The 18,202-nt window shown below is 44.8% G+C and overlaps 6 protein-coding genes across 6 annotated transcripts; 4 read left to right on the forward strand and 2 right to left on the reverse strand.

Moving 5' to 3' along the window:
* Window positions 1-1,521: 1,521 nt before the first annotated feature.
* Window positions 1,522-3,022, forward strand: LOC112346781 (pentatricopeptide repeat-containing protein At1g56690, mitochondrial-like). Its single transcript, XM_024676408.1, has one exon. The coding sequence runs from the start codon at window positions 1,803-1,805 to the stop codon at window positions 2,994-2,996; it is 1,194 nt and encodes a 397-aa protein (XP_024532176.1). The 5' UTR covers window positions 1,522-1,802; the 3' UTR covers window positions 2,997-3,022.
* A 305-nt stretch (window positions 3,023-3,327) lies between these two features.
* LOC112346784 lies at window positions 3,328-4,675 on the reverse strand. The gene is made up of 3 exons (XM_024676411.1): window positions 4,054-4,675; window positions 3,677-4,000; window positions 3,328-3,609 (listed from the first exon to the last, which is right to left on the reverse strand). The coding sequence occupies exons 1-2, from the start codon at window positions 4,657-4,659 to the stop codon at window positions 3,677-3,679; spliced, it is 930 nt and encodes a 309-aa protein (XP_024532179.1). The 5' UTR covers window positions 4,660-4,675; the 3' UTR covers window positions 3,328-3,609.
* An 8-nt stretch (window positions 4,676-4,683) lies between these two features.
* Window positions 4,684-5,171, reverse strand: LOC9639976 (zinc finger HIT domain-containing protein 3). Its single transcript, XM_002971679.2, has one exon. The coding sequence runs from the start codon at window positions 5,166-5,168 to the stop codon at window positions 4,734-4,736; it is 435 nt and encodes a 144-aa protein (XP_002971725.2). The 5' UTR covers window positions 5,169-5,171; the 3' UTR covers window positions 4,684-4,733.
* A 600-nt stretch (window positions 5,172-5,771) lies between these two features.
* LOC9640252 (anthranilate N-methyltransferase) lies at window positions 5,772-7,082 on the forward strand. Its single transcript, XM_002971472.2, has 3 exons — window positions 5,772-6,496; window positions 6,549-6,613; window positions 6,665-7,082. The coding sequence occupies exons 1-3, from the start codon at window positions 5,818-5,820 to the stop codon at window positions 6,944-6,946; spliced, it is 1,026 nt and encodes a 341-aa protein (XP_002971518.2). The 5' UTR covers window positions 5,772-5,817; the 3' UTR covers window positions 6,947-7,082.
* Window positions 7,083-11,705: 4,623 nt separating this feature from the next.
* On the forward strand, window positions 11,706-13,900 carry LOC9639977 (33 kDa chaperonin). Its single transcript, XM_024676406.1, has 11 exons — window positions 11,706-11,823; window positions 11,886-11,947; window positions 11,997-12,068; window positions 12,121-12,198; window positions 12,262-12,369; window positions 12,421-12,497; window positions 12,563-12,629; window positions 12,684-12,761; window positions 12,818-13,255; window positions 13,343-13,401; window positions 13,485-13,900. Exons 1-11 carry the CDS (start codon window positions 11,787-11,789, stop codon window positions 13,741-13,743), a joined length of 1,335 nt encoding a protein of 444 aa, XP_024532174.1. The 5' UTR covers window positions 11,706-11,786; the 3' UTR covers window positions 13,744-13,900.
* A 2,314-nt stretch (window positions 13,901-16,214) lies between these two features.
* On the forward strand, window positions 16,215-16,846 carry LOC112346788. The gene is made up of 3 exons (XM_024676419.1): window positions 16,215-16,275; window positions 16,363-16,421; window positions 16,505-16,846. Exons 1-3 carry the CDS (start codon window positions 16,231-16,233, stop codon window positions 16,761-16,763), a joined length of 363 nt encoding a protein of 120 aa, XP_024532187.1. The 5' UTR covers window positions 16,215-16,230; the 3' UTR covers window positions 16,764-16,846.
* Window positions 16,847-18,202: the final 1,356 nt, after the last annotated feature.

An 18,202-nucleotide genomic window follows, 5' to 3' on the forward strand; every position in this document is an offset into this window, starting at 1 on the left:
AGGATGGTATCTTCAACTATCTATAATGCAACTAAATACATGGAGCACTTGAATTAAATACTTTGTTAGTGTGGGTTTTGAAATCACCTTTAGAGGCTAGAAAGTTTCTTAAGTTAGAATAAGGATTTACAAAGGTTGTGAGTGAGACTCTTCTAAGTGGTCAAAGATGTCACTAACTGACTAAAGTAGAATGAAAAATTTAATTTCTTACACACTCCTACTTTTTGTTAAGATTCAATACAAGAATCAAGGTGATAATAAGATGGCTAATACATTATCATGATGATGAAGGATGATGAATTCTATCATGCAAGAAAGCCATTTTGCTTTCTTTCTTTTGTGGCTATTTGTTGTGACATTAAAGTTGTTATTTGCACATCTTTTTTCCATGGACATATTGACTTAAACTTCCTTTATATAAAGCTCATTTAGCTTCTTAAGGCTATCATTTGTGGCTAGTTCATGAGGGAGGGGAGAATGATAGGAACCACAAATTTTTTTTAAGAATATTTTATAACATGTGGGATTTAAAGCCATCATGCCTTTAGGGTTGGGAAATTTGCCTTCAAAGGTATAAGTTAGTGTGCCTATTATGCAATGCAATAGGATTGTGAAAAAGCATGAGTGACAAAGTGGGAGGTGAAGAAGATATATTTTCTCACAATGGCTCAGAAGTGTGGGGATGCAAACTCTCTAAAAAGCAGTGGGGAAACCTGGAAAACATCACATCGACTTTCATTTTGGACGAACTCGGCATCTCCATCAAAACAGCACTCCTCATCCCCTTCATGGAAGCCAATCTCTTCCCACTGGAGATCATGCCATGGCAACATACAATCCAATACCTCTACAAAACTCACTTTACCATATGGCAAGCTCATGGATCAAGCAATTCTTGACTCTCAGTGGCATGACATGGAGACGTTGATGCAGAAGTTTGGCATGGATCTCAATGACATTCTCAGCGCACTTGAAGAGGATCTTGAACAATAGTCGAACAAAGCAATGCACACATGGATACATGCCAGAGAACACTTGACTAAATATCACCTTTATTGCCAGGAGATAAACCCACACAAAACTTTTGGATTGGGCATGGACCAGACACACCATCACCCGGTACCACACAAGAATCCACAGCCTCTTGATCGAACTTAGATGCCGTGGACAGGGAGAACTTCCATGACATTTTCAAATCTGCCCAGTCTGCACAGAAGACACAGAGACGGTCATGCACACACTCAAGGCTGGCCCTCCCTATGCCGAATTCCACTCCCAACTGGGGCGCTGAAACACATATAATCCTTGAAGACAACCTCATCCCTCGCCAATTACCTGAAACGCATGGAGCTGTGATGTCAAATGCATATCACACCTGCAGTGGAGGCAACCATAATCAAAGACCTCGAATGGCTGAGGAAAAGAAGACGGGTAGGCAGGGCTCGTGAGCAGGAGTATAATAACAATGAGACACCATTGACGTGGCAGTATTACATTTTACAAAACTATCAAAATAACATATAGATATTTAAGTAGATAGATAGAAAATAAAATCACTTAAGAGTGTACTTACACAAAGGTACTGTAAGACTTCAATAAGATGTCGCCATGGCCATATCATCTGAAGATAGAACAAATTAAGTTCCATGGTTCTATCAAAGCGAGAACTTACATTTCCATGAGAACTGTGGCTTGGATTGTGAACGTGACCCATAGTGGCTGCATGAACAAATCCAAGACGTCCATCGCATATTATAGATATCTGACGAAAAGCGTCCGTAAATCAAAGAAGCTGCGCATTGATGACCACGCGATCAATTGATCTTCTCGAGCAGCAAGGCTACCATGCCGATCTCCAGCTCTGCCTCCAGCTCGTCAAATCTTGCAGTCACTCCAGGGATCTCTCGCAAGCAAAGAAGCTCCACTCCCAGATCCTTGGAACCAAACACTCGCGCAATCGGCACCTGGAGAACCTCCTCATCGAGATGTATGGAAAATGCGGGAGCCTGGAGCGCGCGCGCGCTGTTCTTGATGATCTGGAGGAGCCAAACATCTTCTCCTGGAATATTTTGCTCACGGCCTACATCGAGCGCGGGCATCTGGAACAAGCCAAGGAGATCTTCGCCAGCGAGATGCCACAGCACAACACCGTCTCCTGGACCGCGATGCTCACCGCGCATTCCCAGAGCGGGAATTTCCAAGATTCCTGGGGCCTGTTCCAATCGATGCCCCGGCGCAACACCATCGCCTGGAACGCGATGATCGCTGCCTGCGGCCACCACGGCCGCGTCGCCCTAGCCCGATTGCTCTTCGACGCCACGCCCGGGAAGAATATCGCGTCCTGGAATGCGATGCTAACGGCATATTCCCAGAACGGGCACATTCCCGACGCGAGAAGGATCTTCGACTCCGTGCCGTACAGAAGTACGGTCACCTGGAACGCAATGTTGACGGCATATGCGGATGCCGGGCACGTGGCGGGCGCAGGGGCGGTGTTCGTTGCGATGCCCGATCGCGACCACGTGTCTTGGAACACGATGATCCAGGCGTCCGTTATGGCGGGAGAATTTGAGCTAGCGAAAGAGCTCTTCGCGGCAATGCCAGAGAAGGATTTGATCGCGCAGACCACCATGATCGTCGTGTGTTCCCAGATTGGGGATCTTGGCCAAGCGAAGCGTGTGTTTGATGCGATGGAGCGGCGAGATATCGTCGCCTGGAATGCAATGCTTCAATCGTTTGCCAGTGCCGGGGATTTCGATCGAGCCATGGAGCTCTTTGAGAGAATGCCCGAGAGAGATGTGGTGTCGTGGACGGCAATGCTAGTGGCGTATGCCGAGAAAGGGCTCCTGGATCACGCAAGAGCTCTCTTCGATTCAATGCCTCACAGGAGTCTCGTCGCCTGGAATGCCCTGCTAGCTGCGTATTCCAGATCTGGGCATTTGGAGGAGGCCGAGAGATTCTTCCATCAAATGCCTTCATGCAATGTGATCTCTTGAACCACACTCTTTCAAGCATATGCCCTAAATGGGCATCTGGACATGGCGGCTTTAATCTTCGACTCTATGCCCGAAAGGAACACCGTGTCTTGGTCCGTGCTGATCCAAGCATACGCAAGGCACTCGCGTTTGGATCTAATCGAGCGCGCGTTTTGGCGGCTGGAAGATCAAACAGTGGTAGCCTGGTCATCGATCATTCAGGCATTTGCCCAGAAGGGGCATGGCCAGCAAGCGCTAAATCTCTTCCGGCTCATGGAGCTAGACGGTGGAGCCTCGCCCGACGAGATCACATTTGTAGGAATCCTCACGGCTTGTGGCCATCTGGGCGATCTCAAGGAAGCGTTGCGGCAATTCTATTCCGTCACCACAGACAGGAAAAATCTCGCGATCACCGCCGAGCACTACGGCTGCTTGATCGACATTCTTGCTCGTCTTGGGCATCTGGGCCCGATTTGTTTGAGAGCATGCCCTTCGTCCCGGACCGTGCCGCTCGGATCTCTTTGATCTCCGCTTGCAAACTCCACAAGGATTCTCGGCGAGCAGTCAAAACCACCGAGCGAGCGATCAAACAGGATCCAGGACACGCTTCTTCATATGTGCTGCTCTCAAACACCTACACCCAGTAGATCATGAAGTTCTCCGTTAGAAAAGCTTTTGATCGATGTGACAAACCAAAGTACCTATTGGTAGAGCTGGAAATCTCTCAGCTGGAGCTTCCACCTGCCATCGCCAGTCGAGTGTGCTTGAAGAACATCCGCGCCAACCGAGGGCATTCCATCGAAATCTACGTGAAGAAGTAACACGAGCTCTTGCTTCGATGGCATGTATGGTTCTTCCCCGCCAGCATCGAATTCATCTTCTTCGCTGGTTTTCTGGACGGATCTCGCGGTGATGCTGTCTTTGATCAGCCTCTCGGATGTCAAGCTCAAAACTCTCGTTCTGTCCATTCCTCTCAGCACGATCATCAAGTCCTTGCGACGAACAAGCGGGAGATCTTCGGTGGTCTGCAAGAAAGCATTGAATATCGAAACGATGGAATGGAATTTCTCACACAAACCTGAGAAGAGGAGCTGGAAGAACTCGAGTTCTCACTTCCTGACGAAGTTGGCAGTGTCGGTTGCTCGTCACTAGGAGAGAGCTTCTGATCAAGGATAACCTTTCCTTCTTCTCCTTCTTCCTCTTCACTGGGAGCGAGCTTTGGATCAATGATAAACTTGCGAGGGACATACTCGACGCTCCAGCTCTCGGATTTGTAGAACGACGGCTTCTTCTTCTTGGATCTGTCCAGAGGCCTCGATCGGCCCATGAAGCCGGTTCCAGCGCCCTTGGAGACGGCCTTGGCGATCTCCCGGACGAAGACGCATCCTCGCCCGTGCTCGCTCAACCCCCTCTCCGCCACCGATATCAATGCCGCCGCGCGCTCCGGATCCTCGCAGCACTTCTCAAACACATCGTCCCAGATGAGCATTCCATCCTCGAAATCCCTCTGCCTGCCCGAGGAGGAGGAGAACGAGGACGATGGCGGCGAGCGCTTCTTCTTCTCTTTCTTCTCCGTGGGAGATTTAGCCTGCGCTCTCACTGCGATGGAGGAGCCTGTCCATCCTGGGGCGAGATTGGCGCGAGGTAGAGGAGAGAATGCCGCTGCCATCGCCAAAGACGCCATTTCTATCCAGTAAAACCCCAAGGAAGAGAGAAGACCCGATTCTAGATCTCTAAGATGCCCGTGGAGGGCACAATCTACCTGGAAGAAGCAATAACCTCGAGGATCTTGTCAGCGAAACCCTTGAAATCCGGCAGATTCATGGCGGTGTCGAGATCTTTCTCCGCAGTGGCCGACGCATCGATCTTGCTCACGATCGCCTGGAGCTCCTCGTTCCTGAGCATGGCGCGGATCTCCTCCGACGCCGCCACCGCCTCGAGCTGCTGCCTCCGGAGCCTGGTTGCCATCTGCGATTCATCCCCATTCTCGAAATCCCGCGGCGGCTGCACGAGCTGGGCTTGCTCCTCCTCCTCTGCCGCCGCTACCTTCGTGCAGGGCGCCGCCTTGTGATCCTTGAAGCACTGCAGCGAGCAGTAGGGCACCAGGCAGCCCGGGCATTTGTACTTGGAGACCGCGCCACTGCAAATGCCGCACTGGCTCATTGCCCTAGATCCAATAAGAAACATAACCATGTTTATAAACTTTGTTATATACTAGCTTCGTGTGAATGGTGCCCAGAAGTACGCATGTAAAGAGTGCCTGGTTGAGTAGACGATAACGATTCCGAAACATCTGCCAATCTGATGGAAAGGATGCGTCTTCTTCCTCACTCTTGTTTGCTGTTCGTCTCCTTTCAGGGGCGATCAGCCAAGGGGCGAGCGAACGGTGACAATGGGCAGCGGCAGCAATCAGCAACGATCAGCCCAGGGGTAAAGGTAAATTCCACACTTGCTGGTCACTCCACCGCCACCATGGTTAGTGCTAATGCAAAGGAGCAGGAGACCTCTCATGCTAACTTTCGGAGGGTGTGTTTCAATGCTTGTAGATTTGACTTTGCTGGAGGACTGTGCTAGGTGCTTGTGGCAAGTGGAAAAATGCAAGCATTGGGCAGCTAGCGTTTGAGTCACTGCTAGAGCTTGGTGATGATCGAGACGTTGCAGCAGCCTATTTATTGATGGTGAAAGCCCGATGAAGATATATTGTCACGCAAGGATATTTTCCGACTTTGTCACGCTGTTCTAGCAGCGCCGATCTTAAAATACAGTATAAAAGAAGTGACATTTCAACCAGGCTGAAAGAAGGCTCTCATTTACTCTCATCCTTTCAGAAGCAGAAGGCAGTATGGCGCCTGGATCTAGCACCATGAGTGAAGATGCTCAAGGCCACTTTGATCTCAAGAGCATGATCTTCTCGCTGGTGACTCCTTTCATGCTCAAGGCTGTGGTGCTGCTTGGCATTCCCGAGATGATCTCCAAGGCAGGGCCGCTCTCCCTCAAGCAGATCGTGTCACGTCTCTCAAATCCCAAGAACTGTCAGCCGGATCTCCTCGAGAGAATCCTCCAGTTTCTGGTCCACAAGCGGGCACTGAGCGAGAAGATCGAGAAAGATGGAGAAACGTACTACGGCCTCACTCCAATCTCAAAGTGGCTCGCGGAAGAGCACCATCTCCTGCTCTTGTGCACGCACGAGTATCCCATGGCCGCGTTCCAAAAAGTGAACGAAGCGGTGCTGGATGGAGGCCACGCTTACGAGATGGTCAACAAAGTTCGTCTTTGGGAGCACGACCCCGGCCACGGCGACGAGTACGTGGAGCTGCTCAACAAGGCTACGCTCGCATGGAGCACCGTCACTATCTCCCTCGTCCTCGAGCACTACGATGGATTCAAAGACGTGAAGAAGCTCGTGGATGTTGGCGGTGGCCTTGGAATGTGCATGGGCAAGATCGTGGAGAAATATCCCCACATCGAAGGTGTCAACTTTGATCTCCCTCACACCGTTTCGAGCGCTCCAGCCTTTCCCGGTAAGATTCAAGACACGTTTTCTTTTGATTTCTTCATGTTTTTTCTTAACAGGTGTTGCTCATGTGGGAGGCAACATGTTTGAGAGTGTACCAAGTGCTGATGCTCTTCTTATCAAGGTACTCTGTCTTCTTTTCCTTGACGTTATGATCTTCGTGGTGTTTCTTCAGTCTGTAATCATCAATTTTAGCGACGAGGATTGCCTCAGGATGCTGGCGAATTGCTACAAAGCTCTGCCACGAGGAGGCAAACTGATAGTGATCGAGCTCATATACTCCAAGGAGAGACCATTCGAGATGGATCTGGACATGATTATGATCGGCTTCACAGACGGTGGCAAGACCAGGCGATTTGAAGAACACAAAGCGCTGCTCGAGAACAGTGGCTTTGGCAACGTTTCCCTCGTGTCCGTTCCTTCCAAGGAGCAAGTTATAGAAGCTTACAAGCTCTAAACAAAGTGAATAAGATGTTTGTGCTAGTTGTATTTTAGAGTTTATTGTCACCGTTGACAATATAGACTCGAGCATCATCGATAAAAATAAAAGAGTTCCAGGCTTGGATCATATTCTTCCTGGAGATTTTACCGCTTCAACTTTGGCAATGGGATAGGTAACTAAAACATGAGTCATGTCCAGAACTGGGGGTTGGTCTTTGACTCTACGTCCAGAGAAGACATGGTAAACTGGAACGCTCTATATAGCATATTCACAAAGTTTTCAGCCTCTTTCATACTTTCGTCTCAGTTTTACCGGTGTTGGGCAGCTAGCATTCAAGTCACTGCTGGAGATTGATGATGATCTAGATGTTGCAACAGTGATGGTGAAAGCCCGTATCTTGACTTTGTCATGCAAGGATATTTTCTGACTTTGTCTGGCAGCATGGATCTTAAAATACAGTAGACAAGGAAGTGACATTTCAACCAGGCTTAAAGAAGGCTCTCATATAGTCTCGTCCTTTTAGAAACAGTAGGCAGTATGGTGCCTGGATCTAGCTGTCAGAACAGATCACTATGTTACTAGAGCATGGTGGCATGATTCTAGGAACCCCTTATGTATATCAAGATGTGAGACTTTGAAGGTGTAATACAAATCTTGTACGAGAGGAATGAATGTTCTTTTTGTTTTAGGGTTTCCTTTGGCATGAGAAGCAAGATCATGAAAACAAGTGGCAGAAGATTGGGTCATGGGTAGGGTAAGCCCATCTTTGCCCAAGCGAGGTGTTAGCCCAACAAGTTGTGAACTAGCTTAATGAGACTTACATCAGCATCGTCTAACCAAAGCTTGCCACATGTACTAAGTTTAGAGCTTGCAGTCTCAAAGTGCATTCGATCCAGCACCATAGCTTGGATTTCCTGCAGCTCATGGCACAACATTTCCATAGCTATATCAAATTTCTTACTTGGTCTAGGGTTTTTGAACTCCTCTCCTCTCTAGGTTTATCTAGAACTGACACTCATTTTTTTTAATTTCTTTTCTTAGCTCAGCTTAGAAACAGTCTTCGTTGAACTTTTTGAAAATTGGATGGATCCCTTCTCATTGTATTGCTGCCACTGCTTGAATTCCTTCATTGCCGGAGATGGGATGAAATGCAAGTGTATAGTGGGTAAAAGAGGGGCCAAATATTAGTATTATTTAAATAAACCTAAAGGATGCCATAACTTTCTTGAGAGCTTGACTTTTTTAATTACACCCCTTAATATCAAATTTAATATGTGATGTGATTCCCCTAGCCAATCAACAGAATTGGGCTTAAAAACTTTTGATTAAATTGCCAAATGTCAAATTTAATATATAGTGTGATTCCCTTAACCAACTAACAAAGTCAGACCTAAAAGGCTTGTTTTTTTTATTGAATTGTTAAATGTCAATTTCAATATATAGTAAGATTTCCCTAGCCAAATGTTAATCTCAACATATAACATGATTTTTTTTACTAAAGACCCCTTTGACACTAAATAGAAACTTTAATTGATTGAAAAAGAGGGAGTTATTCTTTTTAATTATTTACATTAGCTTAACAAATGAGTCATTACCTATCAAAGAAAGAAAGAGGTAAGTAGATAAATCAAACACAAATAGATATTAGAATGATTAGAATGGGAAAATGGTTGAGCTTTGAGGATATTAGATTTTAAGTTTTTGTTATAGCATAATAATGTATTCAAGTGGCTTTTAATTATGGAGGTAAAACTCAACAAAAATATATTTTTTAGGAATTTTTTTAGAAGAGATCAATCACTAGCAGTGATATCTTTAAAGGATGTAGTAAAAATGCAAAACCAATTGTATCAAAAATAATATAAAGATTTTGAGTAAAAGAATATTATTGCAAAGTCAATTCTCATTTAGAGAGTGCACTAAAAAACTATTCTCAAGGTGAAGAAATATCTTAATTCATTAGAAGTAAAACACTCTTCAACAATTTTATTACAAATAATAATAAATGATAGATATAACTATTTTTTTTTATAAATGGTGAATTGTAAGTAAAGATATCAAGAGAAAGCTTAAGATTATATTAAGAAATGACTCTTCGCAGTGATAAACTTTAAAGTATAAAATTGGATTTTTCAAGTGCTATTAGAGTTTTATTAATTTTTTTATTGAATGAAAAGTTTTAAATGGCCAAGTTGAAGCTTCAAGAAACTCAAACATGACAAAGTTTTGACCAAGTCATTACCAACATTTATCATTATGCAAGCTTAAGTGGTATTTTTGAAGTTAAAAATAAACATAAAGATAATAATGACTAATAAAAGGAAGAGAGATATGGCTTTAGTTGTGAGAATGTCAGAGCACTTCTCCAATAATATCTAGAAGCCAACTTAGATTTTGACACTTCTCAATCTCAGCATAATCTGTATGAAAACTAGATAAGTCCTCAAAGTTTAAAGTACTTTCCAAAAAATCATCATGTTCATTATAGTGTATTATTATAAAAGTGACAACTAATCCTTTACATTTATAATTGCTTTGTGAATTTAGAAAATTGGCTGTAACATATCCAAATCTATAACATTCATTACAACATATTTCATATGAGACTGCTCCACCGAATTCTTAGATGTTTTTGAATTATATGAAGCTACACACCATATAACATTGGACAAAACTCTCTTTTATCAAAGCAAATATAAGAAGTTTTCAATGTCTACAAATACTAAAAGTGGTGAGGATTTATGATTAATTGCTTTTGGTACAATCTATTTTCCCATTTTCAATCTTAAGATTACTAATGTTTTGTATATCCCTAAGCTTGTTTGTCATCTTTTATATATCTCTAAGCTTTTAAAACAAGGAATCTATATGGTTTTCCATAGGACAAGAGCAAATTTCAATTTCAATAAAACTCAAATAACTTAGGCTACATATATAAATGGACTTTATTATGTTTCTTTAGATACTTTGGCAGCTCATACTATTTCAATATTTAATGATTCTGTATTATAATTATGGCACTATGGATTAACATATGCAAGTTTTTGTCGTGTTACAAACACTAGCACTGTTAAATGGTATACCATAACTGGAAAGACCAAGTCTAGAAGATTGCAATGCATATTTTCAAGCAAAAATGAAGAAGCCATAACCCAAAAAGGTAAGACTCAAGGTACTTTTTTATTAGCATTAGTTCATATAGATATCTAGGGTTTATCTGATTTTAAATGAGACTAAATATTTCTTACTAATTGTGGATGACTTCAGTCATCACACTTTTGTTTACTTCCTAAAATAAACTCCTCTCAAATTTTACAATTCCATTCAAATAGTCTCTGAATTCTTCATATTGATGGAGGCCAAAAACTACTTTTTACAAAGGTCCAAACCATCCTTGCAAATATCCACACTATACGATCACAAATAAAATGGAGTTGTAGAGAGAGATGCTCACTATTTTGGATGTTTCTCACAAAGCATATGTTTCATATAAGCAGAGGCAGTCAATACTGCAGTATATTCAGAATGTACTACCCCTTCTGAATTATGGACAGGTATGAAACCATCTTTTACTTACGTGCTTTTTGCTGTATAGGATACTCCCATACCTTTGATGAACAAAGACAAAACAAGTGGGAAGATAGGACTATTATATACATGATGCTAGGCTATAGCAAGACCACAAAAGAAGGATATCAAGTGTGGTTTTTAGCCAGAAGAAATTCCTAGTTTGGAGGACTCGTCTCTTTAGAGAAATGATCCCTACATACTCAACTTCTACTTCAATTGGAAGTTCTAATACTTAGGTATTTATCAGACTTCAATCTAACTGTGTCTTGGCAGCTTGAGGAACAACGATGTCACTCCCTCCATAACCACCTCCACTGATAAAAACAACTGCCAGCAGATTTTCCTCAACTTATAGTGATTTAACTATAGGTACTCTTATGTTGAAAGTTCTATAGAAGAACAAGACGTTGAACAAACTATTCAAATAGAGCTTGAACGAGAATGGATTCCTAGCATCACTCAACCAGAACCTAGAAGCCAACAAGAAATATTCTACAATATCATGCTTAGGTTGCTCAAGTTATCCAAGAACCTCTAACTTTACAGGAAGTACTTGGAGGACCACAAAGATTTCACTGAAAGGCTGCTATGCAAAGTGAGTATAACGCTCAGCTTGAGAATGATACATGGAGCCTTGTTCCTAGGGAGTCTATACCTACAGGCACATCGATTATAAAGTGTAAGTGGATCCACAACCTCAAATACAAGGAGTCAAACGAGATCGAACACTAAAAGGCATGGTTAGTAGCAAAAGGATGCAGCCCGTTCTTGGAATATGCCGTTAGCATCGCATTCCAGGACGAAGAGCAATCGCGATCATCGCGTTTCAGGCGATGGTGTTGTTCCGTCGATTGGAACAGGCTCCAGAATTCTTGGAAACTCCCGCTCTGGGAATGCGCGGTGAGCAGTGCAGTCCAGGAGACGGTGTTGTGCCGTGCCATCTCGCTGGAAGATCTCTTTGGCTTGTTCCAGATGCCCGCTCTGCCAGGAGAAGGTGTTTGGCTCCTCCAGATCGTCAAGAACAGCGCGCGCGCGCGCTCCAGACTCCCGCATTTTCCATACATCTCGATGCTCTCCAGGTGCCGATTGCGGGAGTGCTTGGTTGCAAGGATCTGGGAGTGGAGCTTCTTTTCTTGGGAGAGATCTCTGGAGTGACCGCAAGATTTGACGAGCTGCAGGCAGAGCTGGAGATCGGCATGGTAGCCTTGCTGCTCGAGAAGATCGATTGGAGCACAAATACCTTCTTCTCGCATATTCACGTTTTAGGTCTCCATTTGATATTGCGATGCGCAGGTTGCGTTCTCTACTCGCGTTGAGAAGGGGTGAGTGGTTCCTTGTCTTGAGCGCTTTTACTCTTGACGATTGGATCAAACGTTGTGTGTAGGCTTTTGCTCCTCCAGCGGTAGTGGTGATTACATTCTTAGCTGCGTCAGCTCGAGTGAAGAGGTATGCAGTACCATTGATTGAATGAAGAACACACTAACGAGGATTTTAGATCGAGATTCATAGTGTCAAAGCCGATGCTCTCGTTCGGCAAGCTCAGAGAACGCTTCAAACTTCTCGAATGGTATGTCGAGCCTGCTCATTTCTCGGATTGGTTATTGTTTTTTCTCCTTTAGTCGTCGATTGTTCTTGGTAATGCGATGATGGGATCGGTTCTTTTCAGCTCGATTTTTCCCGAGGCGAATGCTATCACGGTGCGATGCGTTTTGCCTTTCTCTATCATTATTTGCAAGTGAGTTGATGATGTTTTTCGTCAGATATCAACTGTATGCGATGGACGTCTTGGATTTGTTCATGCGGCCACTACATTTGATGGTTTCACGACGGGTCACGTCCACAATCCAAGCCACAGTTCTCATGGAAACGTAAGTCCCCGCTTTAATAAAACTATGGAACTTAATTTGGCATATCTTCAGATGATCATGGCCACGGTAGTCAGAGAGTGTGACATGCGCCTGTCTATAAGCCTATCGAAGTCTCACAGAACATTTGTGTAAGTACGCTCCATCTAGCAAGTGATTTTCGTTTCTATTCTTCTGTTCTTTTCTCATTTTGTAGGTCCCCGATGGGACCATCTCGTGAAGTTGCAGAGAGCTTAGCATATTTTCTTTGGAAAAACCAGAAGGTAATATTGATTGGTCGCTCTGTTTTCTTCACGCATTGTCTTTCATCCTTGCAGATGGATACAGCAGCTAGCTTAGCTATGAAATTTGACGAACACAACATTGTAAAGACTGCCCGAGGTTTCATTATTCAGGTAACCTGATTATTTTCCATGTTTTGGTATAGATAAACTCTTGTGTTTGACCGCAGGTGTATCCTCTGTCTGAAAAATTCGCCTGCCATCAGCTGCGCGAGAACATTGAAAACTCTCCTTCACTTGCTGATCTGGACGATACGGACGCAAGAGACATTATTGAGAAGCTTCTGCATGGGATTGAACCTGGCAGTTTTTCACAGCGTGATCTCAAATTCCAACCTGTTGGTGAAGAGGAGCAGCAGAGGTTTCTGGGGCAGCGAGAAAAGCTGTTTTCTTCAAACCAGGCAAGAACCTATGAGAAAATGATTAACAATCCTACATCGCAGGACTTTGAAGAAACAAAGCTCCCACCTCAGCATCCGTCCGACCTCTATAAGCTTGCCAATGGCGCGTTTACAAGCAAGATTGGAACGACTCGGAGGGGACCTCGCAGACCAGAAATAAGGATGCCGCGCATGGTACACACACCTTCCCGTGAGCGTTCTTTCAAGGTATTCACTTTCTGAACTAGTTGACAGGGGAAAAACGAATGGCGCTGTTGTCATGTAAAATTGCTAAGCTATCTTTGCGTCGTGCAGCGACATGGTGGGATCAATGAGCAGGAAATGACGGAGAATGGTTTCGAACAAAGGAAAAGGTGATTTTTCATTCATTCGTATAAGCTTTTACTTTTGGTGGAGCAAGGTGGTGAACGAAACGGGTACTGCTGGATGGTATCAGCCAGGGAGAGGACGACACGGCTGTCCATGGGCTACACCAGTGGGACGACCACGAAATCATATGTGTGGTTCCTCACACTCAAAAGGATTCGAGTATGGAATGTTGTGGCTGTTGTTGGAAGGAGCAACGTAAGGCTCGAGAATGCGGGTCCTGTGAAAACCAGGTCAACATAGATCATAGAAGAACGTCAGAGGTGCCATCTCGTCAAAGCTTTGGATGTCAATTGTGGGAGGCGAGTCGGTGCTGCCCAAGGGGATAAAGTTGCCACTCGCCACGGTGGTAGAGCCGTATTGGATGGGCGATTCATCCTTGATACAGCAACTTCCAATGCCATCTTTCTCACTCCAGTGTTCTTGTGTTGCTTGTAACACTCTTAAACGCAGTAAAATTGACGGGAGACAATTGTAGTAGTTAAATATTTTGGTTTATAACCTTTAGTATGAATTTAGAGAATCTTTTAAGTCTATTTTCCGTGCAGGTAGGTAAGACCTCGACTGAAGTTTCGACTTCCGAGTGCCAGCAATTTGTAAACCGCGTGACTTTTTCACCATGGAAAAGGGGGTTGCACTCCACCTGGAAAGGGAGTGTTAAAATCATAACTTGCAACTTGTAAAATATGCTTGAACTTTGGCTAAAACTGCGTCTCCCCGACGTCTAATTGCAGTATTTCTGACTCTTTATGGAGGGCCCTGCGCATCTCGTTTCTGCATCTTTGTTTTTGAATAAGAGCCCAGAACAACAAAGAGCAGATTATAAGGGCTATAGTTGCAGTAACACTGCATATGCAATGGCAAGCTAGGAACTCATTCCATGGGATGGTTTGGAAATTGGAACTTGAGAAAGGCAGCATGGGAAAAAAAAGAGAGCATTCGAGGCCTCAAGAGCATTATTTATGTAATCTTATATGGAACATCTTGTTGCACCGTTCAAGGTTTAGACGGGGTCCCTTTAGGAGGTAAATAATTGTCCCCCACGCAGATGATTTTACCATTACGAATGAGAGCGCATCTACCACCACTGTACTGCTGCCTGATGGTGCAGCAATTCTGACAGTGTTCCGGGAATATTACATCGCCGCATTGGAGGATAGAGTCGGCAAGGCATTCCTTCGTGCAAGCTGCATGAAACACGTTTAGCGAACCCCCATGAAATGGAGACTCGACTCAGATGAATAAAGATCGCTGGATTCAGCATTTTGCTTCCTTACCTTGAGCTTCTGTTTTTCCCAGCAGCACCAGCAGAGCTGCGAGCAGTAAGCAGAGCGAAAATAAGTGAGACCTCATTGTGGGCGACGAGGAGTAAGAAGCGATGCTTGAATGCTTGCTTTCGTGGGGATTTTATAGTCAGCTGGATTTTCTGCTGGATAGAAAGTTCCTGGCCTGTGCTTCTCTAGTGATGTGTTTGTATCTTTGCGCTCCTGGTTTAGCATGCCGTACACGGAAAGCGCATCGACGAAAGGTGAGCGATGATTTTTTATCCTGATTATCGTGTGCTTATCCTGATTTTCGTGTGCTCGGTGTTCTTGGTAGCCCAGTCAAGAAAGTACCAGAGTTGAATATGAGATGAAGCTACAGAACGTCAAAGAAACACGTGGAAAGAACGCATGAAAATTCGATGGTTAGGCTTTTGGAGGAGGCATAAAAAGTCTCTCAAAACCTGCAACTTGAGGAGATTTTACAAATTTTCCTGTCAAGGACGTAGTATCCTCGACCCCCATAGCTGCAGCCTTTAGGAGCACTGTTTCCTGGAACGCTATGCTTCACGGCTATTCTGGCGACTCATTGTTATTAAGACAAGTTATTCTTTTAAAACCAGGCCAGAACCTGTCCAACCCAATGGAGCATTTACAAGCAAGATTGGAACAACTGCCAAGGGTCACTGTAGACCAGAAATAAGGATGCTGCGCGGGTACACATGCCTTCATCAAAGTCACGAGAAGGCATCCTTTCAAGGTATTCTCTTGGTATTAATCATAGCCAATTGTGAAAGGTGTTCTGCTATCCAGCTTAGCGGCTCAAAATGCTATACATGGTATCCACAGGGAACAACCTCACTGAAGAAGCTAGAGCAGCATTTCTGGAGGAATTTAAAAGAGCAGTGTATGCAACGTGGTTGGCTTGGAATGGCATCGTGTGGAGCAGCTCTTGGGCCTCTGGTATCTTGCCGGCCCGGCCAAGGATGTCGATCATACAGCAGTAGTGATCAATTGTCTCAGCGATGGAGTGATTGAAGCTCATGGAGAAGAAGTGGTGGATTGCCAGAGCGAGCAAGCCAATGTGGTTACAGGCGATCAAGGTGGCGATGAGAGTGGTGGCATCGGGCTCTACTCCTTCACACGCCATCCTCTTGTAAAGATCCAAGGTTTCTACGGCGTGGGCGTTCTTGGCATAGCCATGAAGCATCGCGTTCCAGGAAACAGTGTTCCTCTCCGGCATTGTCTCAAAGATCTTGCGTGATCGATCAAGACGTTGCTGCTATGGCCTTGAGAGGGATCGCTCCTCAATTTCCCCATCTTGGGCATGTGCTACAAGAACAAGTTCCAGGCCAGTGGTTTTTCTGAGGGAAAGGTTTCGAGAAGATTTTGTGCTTCCTCCAAACCAGGCAAGAACCTATGAGAAAATGATTAACAATCCTACATCGCAGGACTTTGAAGAAACAAAGCTCCCACCTCAGCATCCGTCCGACCTCTATAAGCTTGAGCAAGATTGGAACGACTCGAAGGGGACCTCGCCGACCAGAAATAAGGATGCCGCGCATGGTACACACACCTTCCCGTGAGCGTTCTTTCAAGGTATTCACTTTCTGAACTAGTTGACAGGGGAAAAACGAATGGCGCTGTTGTCATGTAAAATTGCTAAGCTATCTTTGCGTCGTGCAGCGACATGGTGGGATCAATGAGCAGGAAATGACGGAGAATGGTTTCGAACAAAGGAAAAGGTGATTTTTCATTCATTCGTATAAGCTTTTACTTTTGGTGGAGCAAGGTGGTGAACGAAACGGGTACTGCTGGATGGTATCAGCCAGGGAGAGGACGACACGGCTGTCCATGGGCTACACCAGTGGGACGACCACGAAATCATATGTGTGGTTCCTCACACTCAAAAGGATTCGAGTATGGAATGTTGTGGCTGTTGTTGGAAGGAGCAACGTAAGGCTCGAGAATGCGGGTCCTGTGAAAACCAGGTCAACATAGATCATAGAAGAACGTCAGAGGTGCCATCTCGTCAAAGCTTTGGATGTCAATTGTGGGAGGCGAGTCGGTGCTGCCCAAGGGGATAAAGTTGCCACTCGCCACGGTGGTAGAGCCGTATTGGATGGGCGATTCATCCTTGATACAGCAACTTCCAATGCCATCTTTCTCACTCCAGTGTTCTTGTGTTGCTTGTAACACTCTTAAACGCAGTAAAATTGACGGGAGACATTTTGGTTTATAACCTTTAGTATGAATTTAGAATATACAGCTTTGTGGCTTGATCTTTTAAGTCTGTTTTCCGTGCAGGTAGGTAAGACCTCGACTGAAGTTTCGACTTCCGAGTGCCAGTGTACGCAATTTGTAAACCGCGTGACTTTTTCACCATGGAAAAGGGGGTTTACAAATTGCACTCCACCTGGAAATGGAGTGTTGGCTTTTAAAATCATAACTTGCAACTTGTAAAATGAAACGCACAAAATGCTTGAACTTTGGCTAAAGCGTCTCCCCGACGTCTAGTTGCAGTATTCTGACTCTTTGGGAAGGGCCCTGCGCATCTCGTTTCTGCATCTTTGTTTTTGAATAAGAGCCCAGAACTACAAAGAGCAGATTATAAGGGCTGTAGTTGCAGCAACACTGCATGCAATGGCGAGCTAGGAACTCATTCCATGGGATGGTTTGGAAATTGGAACTTGAGAAAGGCAGCATGGGAAAAAAAAGAGAGCATTCGAGGCCTCAAGAGCATTATTTATGTAATCTTATATGGAACATCTTGTTGCACCGTTCAAGGTCTAGACGGGGTCCCTTTAGGAGGTAAATAATTGTCCCCCACGCAGATGATTTTTCCATTACGAATGAGAGCGCATCTACCACCATTGTACTGCCGCCTGATGGTGCAGCAATTCTGACAGTGTTGCGGGAATATTACATCGCCGCATCGGAGGATAGAGTCGGCAAGGCATTCCCTCGTGCAAGCTGCAGGAGCGAACCCCCATGAAATGGAGACTCGACTCAAATGAATAAACAGCATTTTGCTTCCTTACCTTGAGCTTCTGTTTTTCCCAGCAGCACCAGCAGAGCTGCGAGCAGTAAGCAGAGCGAAAATAAATGAGACCTCATTGTGGACGATCAGAATGCTTGCTTTCGCCCGCTTTTGTGGGTATTTTATAGTCAGCTGGTCCTGGAGAAAAACGTGCCTGTACGAAAGGTGAGCGATGACTGTCAGGTGTCTCCTATTGTGGGCTCTACTTGACTTTCGTGTGCTCGGTATTACAGGCGATTGGCAGCCCAGTCAAGAAAGTACCAGAGTTCAATATGGGATGCAACTACGAAACTACTGAAAAGAACGGGTGAAACTTCGATTGTCATAGGCTTGTGGAAGGTCTTCTCAAAACCCGACTGGAAATTCGCACTACTTGGCCATCTACCAGGAGATTCGGGCGGCTCAAGCACAAGAGAGTGTAGAGAGAGAGTAGGAGGTAGAGATGATCCTTCTTCTTCTTAGTGGTCTTATGCTTCAAAAGCATAA

This window comes from Selaginella moellendorffii, unplaced genomic scaffold, assembly GCF_000143415.4.
Source record: "Selaginella moellendorffii unplaced genomic scaffold, v1.0 SELMOscaffold_17, whole genome shotgun sequence".
In the NCBI taxonomy this organism is placed as follows: Eukaryota; Viridiplantae; Streptophyta; class Lycopodiopsida; order Selaginellales; family Selaginellaceae; genus Selaginella; species Selaginella moellendorffii.

Excerpts from the sequence above, each read along its gene's own strand:
- LOC112346781 (XM_024676408.1), top strand. The coding sequence starts at position 1,803 with ATGACCACGCGATCAATTGATCTTCTCGAGCAGCAAGGCTACCATGCC.
- LOC112346784 (XM_024676411.1), bottom strand. The coding sequence starts at position 4,659 with ATGGCGTCTTTGGCGATGGCAGCGGCATTCTCTCCTCTACCTCGCGCC. Across the intron at positions 4,001-4,053 it reads CTTCCAGCTCCTCTTCTCAG|ACCACCGAAGATCTCCCGCT; the intron begins GTTTGTGTGAGA and ends GCTTTCTTGCAG.
- LOC9639976 (XM_002971679.2), bottom strand. The coding sequence starts at position 5,168 with ATGGTTATGTTTCTTATTGGATCTAGGGCAATGAGCCAGTGCGGCATT.
- LOC9640252 (XM_002971472.2), top strand. The coding sequence starts at position 5,818 with ATGGCGCCTGGATCTAGCACCATGAGTGAAGATGCTCAAGGCCACTTT. Across the intron at positions 6,497-6,548 it reads GAGCGCTCCAGCCTTTCCCG|GTGTTGCTCATGTGGGAGGC; the intron begins GTAAGATTCAAG and ends TTTTCTTAACAG. Across the intron at positions 6,614-6,664 it reads CTGATGCTCTTCTTATCAAG|TCTGTAATCATCAATTTTAG; the intron begins GTACTCTGTCTT and ends GTGTTTCTTCAG.
- LOC9639977 (XM_024676406.1), top strand. The coding sequence starts at position 11,787 with ATGCGCAGGTTGCGTTCTCTACTCGCGTTGAGAAGGG. Across the intron at positions 12,370-12,420 it reads GCCACAGTTCTCATGGAAAC|ATGATCATGGCCACGGTAGT; the intron begins GTAAGTCCCCGC and ends GCATATCTTCAG. Across the intron at positions 13,402-13,484 it reads GGTTTCGAACAAAGGAAAAG|CCAGGGAGAGGACGACACGG; the intron begins GTGATTTTTCAT and ends GGATGGTATCAG.
- LOC112346788 (XM_024676419.1), top strand. The coding sequence starts at position 16,231 with ATGCCGCGCATGGTACACACACCTTCCCGTGAGCGTTCTTTCAAG. Across the intron at positions 16,276-16,362 it reads CCCGTGAGCGTTCTTTCAAG|CGACATGGTGGGATCAATGA; the intron begins GTATTCACTTTC and ends TGCGTCGTGCAG. Across the intron at positions 16,422-16,504 it reads GGTTTCGAACAAAGGAAAAG|CCAGGGAGAGGACGACACGG; the intron begins GTGATTTTTCAT and ends GGATGGTATCAG.